The following is a 9,943-nucleotide window of genomic DNA, read 5'->3' as shown; positions in this document are numbered from 1 at the left end:
CAAAGATATGGAGTGGTTTGCCATTTCCTTCTCTAGCTCATTTTCCAGAAAAGGAAGCTGAGGTAAACAGGGTTAAGTGACTTGCCCAGGGTCACACAGCTAGTAAGTATCTGAGACTGGATTTGAACTCAGGAAGATGAGACTTCCCGATTCCAAACCTAGTGCTCTATCCATTTGGCCACCTAGCTGTCCATATAGAGTATATGGGAGGTCATCCCAGAAGGGAAGGCACTAGCAGGTTAGAAAGGCCTCTTGAAGGCTGGATTTCAGCTAAGTCTTAAAGGAAGTCAGGGATGCCAAGATGTGGAAGTGAGGAGGGTGGGAGGCATGGGGGAGGTCAGTGCTAAGACCCAAAGATGAGGGATGGAGTGTCATCATTCTAAGGGCACCAGAGCATTTGAATCCATCATGGATTCGACTTCCATACTATCTTTCATTCATCCCTTACACTCCACTTCTCCAGCTACCACTCTACTTTGGGCCTCAACATCTTTCATTTGGACTATTGCATTGGTCTCCTCTTTGGTTTCCTAGGCTTGTCTCCTCTTTCTCTAATCCACCCTCCAAAGAGCTGTCAAAGTGGTTTTCCTAAATTATAGGTCTGACCTTGTCACTCCCTTGCTTAATAAAGCCCAGTGATTCCCTATTGCCTCCAGAATCAAGTACAGACTCTTGTTTGTCATTTAAGCTCTTTTCAATCTGGCTGCCATCTTCCTTTTCAGGTTTATTATGTCTAGCTATGTCTCCTACATGATATTCCATATTTTTTCCTGTACCTTCAAAACTCTTTGTCTCCCATCTGGAGTGCTTGCCTTTTTGCCTCTGCCTTGTGAAATTCCAGGTTTCCTTCAAAGATCAGCTCAAGGACCATTTTGCAGGAAGACTTCCAGATGCTCCCAGATACTATTTCTTTTACCTCCAAATTGCCTTGTGTTTATAGTACTTATACTTTATTGCTTACATATAAATAATGCATTTATATATGAATATATTTATAAATATACATTTTATATGTATATGTTTAAGCTTTATTGTTTATACTTATGGTGAACCCCCTGATAGAATACTAACACCCTGAGGACAAAGGTTATTTTATTTTTATATTTGTATTTCCAGTACTTCCTGGAATGTAGTAGGCACTTAATAAGTGCTTGTTAATTGACTTATCGATCTACTGACCCTTTCCTTTTCACTTAAAAGTATGTTTGGGTCTTCCTAATCATTAAAAAAAAGAAATATTTTTTTCTTGAATCTTCTGCTCGAGTCACATCTCTCTCTTCCCATTCGTGGCTAAACTTCTCAAAAAATATTGTCTGTAGTAGATACACCAGTCTTTTAATCTCTCTCTTTCTCTGTTCTTTGGTCCCTTATATACCCAATCTTGTCCCTACAGTGCTACTTACATCGATGTCCCTAAGGTTACTTAATGAGCTAGGGTCACAGAATCTTAGGTTCCTATAGCTAAAAGGAACATGAAAGGCCATCTACTCCCACCTGTATCTGAACAGAAATTCCGTCTACACTATCTCAGACAAATAAAGACTGTTAGTGATGTCAAAACCACCAATTGCCAAGGTTTTGTTCCTCATCTCTACCATTGATTGTCTCCTGGGTATTAATGAATATGTTTTCTGTTGTTCTTTTTATCCCTTCTGGCTTTCCTGTTACTTGCTCTGGGTATATAGTTTGGAAACAGTGTCTGGGGACTTTTCCTCTTTCTCATCTTGTAGATTAAAGTTCTTTTAATTAGCCAATTTGCAAGCAAATACCTTCTTCTTCGGCCTCATTAGGTGTACTCCATCCCTGGTCAAGAGCCTGACATTCCTATGTCTTGGTCTTTAGTCTAGAAAGCCAATCTCATTCTCTGAAAACATCTCTTAGTCAGTTGTCCTCTATTTGTTTTTTCCATTTTAGTGATTTTTCTTTCTCCATCTCCCTTAGAATTTCATTCAAAGTTTTCCTGATCTGAGAGTTCATTGAGTTTCATGTCAATTGTATTTCTTTTCAATCTTTTCAATCTTTGTCAGCTGTCCTCCATCCTTTGTAAAGAATTCATCGTGCTGATGTTAAAAGTCATGATATGGGGATCAAACCCTTTTTCTTAAAACCATCTATGAAATTAATGATTCACTTCCTGTACTGTGTTTTTCAAAGTCAGGAAAAAGGAACCCAGGTTAAAAAGCTTCACTTTCCTGACCTTCCAAATCAGCAAATCCAATGGTTTTTTTCTCAGTCCTCATCCTCTACAAGACTGTTAGCTTCCTCCACTCAGTGACCATGCCTTATCTCTACTTTTTATTTATCTACAATTCTGGGAGCTGTACTCTGTACATATTGGACCCCCAAATAAATGTTTGTTGATTTAAATTAAGTCAAGTGCCCTGGCTTTGCAGCTAACTTGCGTGTGATCTTGGGTCTCTATAAAAGGAGGGGATTGTACTTGATGGTCTCTTAGGTTTCTTTTATCCCTGAAATTCTCTTAATTTTCTTTCCTAACTCTTTTGCAGTCTGTTTCCATCTTCTCAAAATCAGGAGCAACCAGTCAGGTAAATAAGAAATGTCTTTAGAAATACTTAAAAAGGTCTGCTGGCTCCTTTTCTGCTTGCTGGGGGGTGGGAGGGGGCAAGATGTATAATCCTAGCATGACTAATAGCCTGATCTACCTGAGAGGAACTGGCTCCTCTGAAAAGCTCTGAGACTCCCCCATCCCCTTCCCAATGTTGTTTTCGTAATTTTTCACCACCAAAAAAATTATAATACAAGGCTTTTCTCTTCCACTCTCTGGAAATGAGACTTTAAAAATAATTCAAAGGCGGTCAGCAGGCAAGACAAGGGATTATGAAGTGAGAAGGCTGCCAGTGTAGGTGGGGAAAAATGCAACAATTAGCACGATCCAAAGGGGACTTGTATTGTTCTGGAGGACCTGTACTTGGAGTCAGAAGACCTGAGTTCGAATCCTAGCAGTAGGATCTGGGCAAATTACTTCCTTAGAACTTCTATTTCCTCATGAAGGGTTTTTCTAAGAAAAGTCCTTTCTAGACCATAAAGCTTTAGAGAAATATGAGGTTTTGCTATTATAATATTCGTTGAACAGGAGAAGGGATGGAAAAGTGGATGGAAAGCTTGGCTTGATGGTCAATCCTGTGTCTGATGCCTACTGGCTGTGTGACTGTGGACAGTCTCTTAAGTTCTCAATGCTCAAGGCAACTCTCTGAAACCATAGGATCCCAAGGTTATTGATTTGGAACTGGAAAAGACTTTAGAGGTCATCTAGTCCAATCCCCTCATTGTAGATAAGGAAACTGAAGTCCAGGGAGAGAGGGGAAGGGACTTGCTTAAGGTCACACATGTATTAAGTAACAGAGTTGGGGCTGGAATACAAGTCCTCTGCTTCCCAAAGCAGGGCTCTTTCCAGTGGAAATGACCTTCCTAGCCACCTTGGAGGAGAACCTGGACTCTTGAAGATCATGTCAGCAGAGCAGAAGTCCTAGCAGGTCCCACCAAGATGGAAAGGCTTAAGGTCCTGGCCCAAGGACGGCATGTGTTATTCTTATAGGAGGGAATATCAAGCAAGGGCCAGATGAATACTCTAGGCTCCTATGGCTGGATCTGGAGTCAGAGGACAAAGTTTAATCCAGCCTCAGACACTTATTAGCTCTGTGACTCTAGACAAGTCATTTAATCCCCTGGGCCTCAGTTTCCTCATTTTTAAAATGAGGGATTTAGACTTGTTAGCCTAGATCTGATTCTGATCTAAATCCTTGGGCTTGGGGGAAGGAATGGGGAGAGAGGTCAGGGCAGGATTTCTGCAGGAGCTGAGCCTTAAAAGATGGGAGGATTTGGAGAAGCAGTGTGGGGGAGGAGGGAGGCAGGTATTAGATTTGTTTTTTTAGCTTGGTTCACGTCTCTTTAACTGTGAAGTTCTCTTTTAGCTTTGGCTCAGAATTCCCTTCCACTGTCATCTCCAGGGTGCCCAGGTAAACAGGGACTCCCCCCCAAGCATCCCACCCCCAAGAGGCTTCTGCCTGTCTACATGGCCTCTCCTTGTTCTGGAGACCCTGGCTCTGGCCGGCTGCCCCAACCTCCCGCCACTCCGGGTGTGACAGGTCTTTAGGAAGGGTGGGCTCGTGGCACATTGGGAATGGGTGTGGGGGGATAGAGCCATGGAATCACAGGACATTTAATTGGGAAGGGAGAGAGTTTAGAGACCACTTGGCCCAAATGACTCATCTTACAGAGGGCCAGGGAGGGCAAGTGTCTCATTGAAAATCACCCAGCCATCTAGTGGAAGAGGAAATAGAGGAAGGAGAGAGGAGGAAAGGAAAACAGGAAGCTGAGAAGCAGGACCAATTCTGGACAAAGTTGTGCAGATCACAAAGTTAGTATCTTTTCTCCTAAAACTCAGGCTCCCAATTTGCCCTCCTCCAGTATACTGAGCCACCCTGATGTGCTAATGGGAGAGGACGAGAGTGGCCACTTTAGACTTCTCTCCCAGCCCGGGCCCTCCCTCCCCTTCCAAGGAACACACCTGCATTTTCGAGGGCCTTCTGGAGACAGCATCCCTGTGGGATAGTAGAAAGAACACTGGGTTTGGCATCAGAAGACCGGGGTTTGAATCCTGGCTCTGAATTCTTACTACATGTGTAGTAAGTAACTGCACCCCTCTGGGAGTCAGTTTCCTTATTTCTGAAATGAAGGGGTGAGATTAGGTGACATCTTCCCGATTCTCTCTGATCCCAGGCTTGGCGTGGCGTGGCAGGCTAGGACAACATTGGAGTGGGGGTGGATAGGTGGGGGGTAGCATATGTTGAAGTGGGGGGGAGGAAGGGGTGGTCATGACCACACATCACATTGTATAAGGTGATCACCACCCTGGGGTGGATCCAGCTCTGGCCAGTGGGATGTGAGGACAGGCCTAGGGGAGCAGATCTGGGAGGCCTGGGGGCAGAGCAGAGAGGGATTCTTGGAGGGTGTGGAGATGGGACCTGGGAGGTCAAAAGGCAGCTCTTCTTTGGCTTAAGTCTTGAAGCTATTCAAATGGAAGGGTAACAAATGGTTAGAGCCCTGGCCTTGGAATCAGAGGGTCTCTATTCAAGCTTAGGTTCCCACACTTCCTAGCTGAGAAGCTGTGGAAAAGCCATTTTGCCCTTTTCAGCCTCAGTTTTCTCATCTGTAAAATGGATGCCAATACTCCTCGACCTTCTTACTTCTGAGATTGTTCTGAGAAAAGCATTTTAAAAGAATGTGTTACAGAAATGCAGTGCTTTACTTCAACCCAATTTCATCTGGGCCACATATCCATGAAGTGAGCAGGGCAGCTATTATATTCCCCTGCCATTTTACAGATGAGGAAACTAAGGTGAAGGGACTTGCCCAAGGTCATACAGCTGGTGGCAGAGTCTGGATATGAACCCAGGTCTCTCCGCTTTTAGTTCAGTGTTCTTTCCCCTGTACCACACTGCCTCTCCCACTTCAGTTTCCCCATCTGCAAGATGGGGATAATCATCTCTGTCCTGTAGCCCTTGCAGCAAGGATCATATGAAGTCCTAGATGGGAGAGCACTTAGATGGGGTAGTGAAAAGAGCCCTGAATTTGGAGTCAGAGGACCCAGGTGTGAATCTTGGTTCTGCTATTAACTGTGTGACCTTGGGTAAGTCACTTTCCCTTTTTTGACCTTGGTTTATTTTTCTGTAAGATGAGAGGGTTGGGTGAGATGCTCTCTAAAGGTCCCTTACAACTCTGAATACTATGAAAGTCTAATATTCTGTAATGGGTATGAGGTTTTAGGGATCAGTAGCTTGCCCCTTCCTGGCCGACCCTTGGCTCTCCACCCATGCTTCCCTCAGGTCCTGCTGCCCCCCAAGAACCCCCGTTCCCGGACATTTACGGTGGTGATGCCCAGCTCTGGGAGGCTCACTTCCGTGGCATTGGTCGGGCCTACCGGGCACTGGGCAAGGAGGATGACTTCGCCATCCGGGTGCTGACTGAGGACTTTACACTCCCCTTCCCTTATGCCTGGCCACCTGGACCTGACCCTGCCCGGGGTCCCCTCTTCTATGACCCCCAAGACAGGACGGGCTTTGACTTCCTCCTGCGGCCTGGGGCGCCTCCACCAGCCTTGCTTCGCCCTCTCCATGCAACAGCCCAAGCCTTCCTACGAAAGCGGCGACTGGAACAACTGGCCTTGAGTTATGCCAACTCGGGCAGTGGGGCCACCCCACACCCCGGAGTGGTCCTCCTGGCCCCAGCCCCAGGGTCCAATAAATTCCCTACCTCAGGACTCCCAGATGGGAAAGGGCCCAGGCCTGGGCCCCCACTGGTCTAAAGCAGGGCACCATGTAGTGGAGGCATTGGCCAGCTTGCTCTAATGTCTTCTGGAAAATGAATAAATAGTTTTGCTTCCTATTGTGTCTCTGAGCTCATCTTGGATTTCAGAACTTTAGAGGGACATCAAAATAGAGATTATTAGAGGTGGATGGCACCTTGGAACATATGGAAACATAGAACTTAGAATATTTGAGGTGAAAGGGAATTGGTAGCATACAAGGTTAGAGCTGGAAAGGACCTTACAGACCATCTTGTGTAACTTCCTCCTTTTACAGATAAGGAAACTGAGAACAGGCAAAGAGACTTGCCTCCACTCCCCCAGGTAGCAAGCAGCAGAACCAGGATTTGAACCCAGGTTCTCTATGACTCTAAACTACATCATACTGCCTCTTAAATTTTCCTTTGCTATTGAGATCACTCACTGGTCTGACTGACTGGCACTAAACTACCTGAGACATTCCATGGCACCATAGACAGTTTGTGGGGGCATAGCTGGTAAAGACTTAAGAAATCTTGTGTCCCAACCCTTCCCCTCATCACCTTCCATTGAAGTTACAGGAAACCCTTAGATAGTATCTTCAGCTCCTGCTTCACTGCTTGCTTCCAGTGACCGGGAGGTCATTATCACCTAACAGGTCATCTCATTGAGGAACTGCTCTCACAAAGGTTTTCCTTATGTTGAATCAAAATTTATTTCCTGAAACCCATCTCTGCCCCTCTCCCTGCTAACCTCTAAGAAATAATTCTGCCCTTGGAAATGGTATACAATGAGACTCAGCATCAATTAGGATCTAAGACTTTCTTTAAAAAAATTTTTTAATTTACTTTTAGTTTGCAACATCCAGTTCCACAATCCCTTGAGTTTCAAATTTTTATTCCCCTCCCTCTCCTCCCCCATGCCATGATGGCATGCAATCAAATATAACATCTACAAATACCTTCACATTAAACATCAGTCAAGCTGTAAAGAAGGATTATAACCAATGGAGTGAACAATGAGAAAGAAGAAACAAAGCAAAACACAAAAGAGAGACAGAGCAAGTACTTTGCTTCAATCTGCGTTCAGACTCAGTAGTTCTTTCTCTGGATGTGGATATCTCTTTCCATCATGAGTATTTTGGAGTTGTCTTACAACCTTGCTTTGCTGAGAGGAGCCCAGTCTATCAAAGTTAGTTGTCATACATACAATGTGTCTGTAATTGTGTACAAAGTTCTCCTGGCTCTGCTCTCTTCCCTCAGCATCAGTTTATATAATTCTCTCCAGGTTATTATGAAGTCCATCTGCTCCTCATTTCTTATAGCCCAATAGTATTTCATTTCATTCATATACCACAACTTGTTTAGCCATTCCCCACTTGATGGGCTCCCCTTGATTTCCAATTCTTTGCCACCACAAAAAAAGCTGCTATAAATATTTTTTGTAGATATGCATCCTTTTCCCACTTCCATGATCTTTTTGGGATACGGCCCTAGAAGTGGCATTGCTGGGTCAAAGGGTATGCATTTATTTATAACCCTTTGGGCATAGTTCCAGATTGCTCTCCAGAATGGTTGAATTAGTTCACAACTCCACCAACAATGCATTAGTGTTCCAATTTTTCTACATCCTCTCCAGTGTTTATCATTTTCCTGTTTTGTCCTCTCAGCCAATCTGACCGGTGAGGTGTAGTACCTCAGAGTTGTTTTTATTTGCCTTTCTCTAATCAATAGTGATTTAGAACATTTTTTCATATGCTTATAGATGTCTTTAATTTCTTCCTCTTAAAACTGCCTGTTCATATCCTTTGACTGTTTATCAATTGGGAAATGACTTGTATATAGATTTGACTGAATTCATTGTATGTTTTAGAAATGAGGCCTTTATCAGAGACACTGGTTGTAAAAATTTTTTTCCCAATTTTCCACTTCCCTCTTAATGTTGGTTACATTGGCTTTATTTGTACAGAAACTTTTCAATTTAATGTAATCAAAATTATCTATTTTGCATTTCAATCTAAGACTTTCTTGTTGTCTCTGGAGTAGTGGAAAATACACTAGATTTGAAATGAATAGAGAGCTAGGTTCAAATCCCAGTCCATATCCTTTTAGGATCATTTCATTTAAAGGTAAAAGTGACTTCAGAGATCACAGAATTTGAGAGATGGAAGGAGCTCAGAAACCATCAAGTCCAAATCATATTCAAGGGAATCCTTACTATGATTAAGCTTTTTCCTGAAGACCTCCAAGGAGGGGGGACCCTTACATTTACCTCTTTACAACATCTAACCATTGCTCCTGGTTCTGCCCTCCGGGGATCTAATCTACTGCCTTCTCCTTGTGAAAGCCCTTCAAACACCAACTGTTCAATATGGTTCCCTTCTTCTACAGGGAAAGCCAGGGTTTAGCAAGGTGATTTGACTTACTGAAGGTCTCAGAATTAAGCGGTAGAGCTGGGATTCTAGTTCTGTGATCATTGGCCAATCCCATCACCCCCCCCCCACCCCCCAGCCCCAGCGTACAAAATGGGAACAGTAATATTTGCACTACCCACTTCCCATTCTTCTTTGTGAAGAATCACAATCTTCTTTGTGAAGAATTTGACTCTGGCCTCTTGCCCTCCAGGTTTAGCACAACATCAGTGTGGTTCCTTTTGTGCTCACATTTGTCTGAATTCTCATTTTCTCCTTCTAAGTACCCACACTGTCTCGGTTTGTCTCTCTTAATTTAATTCTGTTAAGTTCCATTTCTATGTCACTATCTCTTCAACAACAATGTGAGACTTGAAGAGCAAATATTATGCCTATTTTTACAGATAAGAAAATTCTACAGAGAAGTGGCTGTCCCTTGTTTTTAATTTTTTTTTTTAAATTTTTATCTATCTGTTGGGCCATAAGGGAAATGATTGGAAAATTGGCTCAATCATTGTAGCTTTTAAAAAATTGTTTGTTTTCCAGCAGTCATGATCACATAGGGGGACACAGAGGGAAAAAGAAGGATAAGTTCTACTCAAGGATGGGTTGGTCTGAAGGGGAGACCACTTCCCTTGCCCTTGGGAATTTTAGGATCTGAGACATGATTTGTTTCTTGATCTCAGGCAGTTCTGGAACTATAGGGGAGACAAAGCCTCTCCCTATAAGGAGTCCTTGGTCTGAGGGAACACTTGACTTTGATGGGAGACTTAGGACTCATCCCAGAACCTTAACAATTCTGGTGCTACCCAATGTAGCTCAAGTTGACTCTCAAATCACATTTTAAAGATATTCATTAGGGCAGAAACCCTTGAATATCAGGATGCAGTTAAAGGAAAAGACTCCAGGACCCTTTCTATGGAGGGAGTGAGGAGGGGAGGAGACAAATACCCTGGGGCACCAAGAAGCCGCTGTCTGTGAGGCTCTTACTAGTCGAGAGACAGGAGAGGAGTCACTTTGGGGAAGACCTAACCTGGGGTGTGGTTGTTAGGGCACAGGTGAATGAGAAAGCTGATGATCCAATTGATTCTTAATTGAACTAATTATTCTTGTTTTGTTAGCAAGCTCTGTTATTTTTAGGTGTTGGCAAGGCCCTCTATATTCCAGTGACCTAGGGCGAGACTCTAGTCATCCTCCCTAGTTTTGGCTTTGATTCACATAAATTAAAG

General features: G+C 43.6%; 1 protein-coding gene across 1 annotated transcript; it reads left to right on the top strand.

Moving 5' to 3' along the window:
- Positions 1 to 4,033: 4,033 nt before the first annotated feature.
- On the top strand, positions 4,034 to 6,325 carry CUNH8orf90 (chromosome unknown C8orf90 homolog). The gene is made up of 2 exons (XM_069081294.1): positions 4,034 to 4,097; positions 5,847 to 6,325. The coding sequence occupies exons 1-2, from the start codon at positions 4,034 to 4,036 to the stop codon at positions 6,323 to 6,325; spliced, it is 543 nt and encodes a 180-aa protein (XP_068937395.1).
- The last annotated feature ends 3,618 nt before the right edge of the window (positions 6,326 to 9,943 follow it).

Source organism: Petaurus breviceps, unplaced genomic scaffold, assembly GCF_028583685.1.
Source record: "Petaurus breviceps papuanus isolate PSGF00001 unplaced genomic scaffold, PetGlider_PUasm1.0 98, whole genome shotgun sequence".
NCBI classification, from domain to species: Eukaryota; Metazoa; Chordata; class Mammalia; order Diprotodontia; family Petauridae; genus Petaurus; species Petaurus breviceps.
This window is presented reverse-complemented; position numbering and strand designations above follow the sequence as displayed.

Bases quoted from the DNA above. Each gene is read 5' to 3' on its own strand.
- CUNH8orf90 (XM_069081294.1), top strand. From the start codon at position 4,034: ATGGCCTCTCCTTGTTCTGGAGACCCTGGCTCTGGCCGGCTGCCCCAA. The intron at 4,098-5,846 runs GTGTGACAGGTC...TGCTTCCCTCAG, and splicing joins CCAACCTCCCGCCACTCCGG to GTCCTGCTGCCCCCCAAGAA.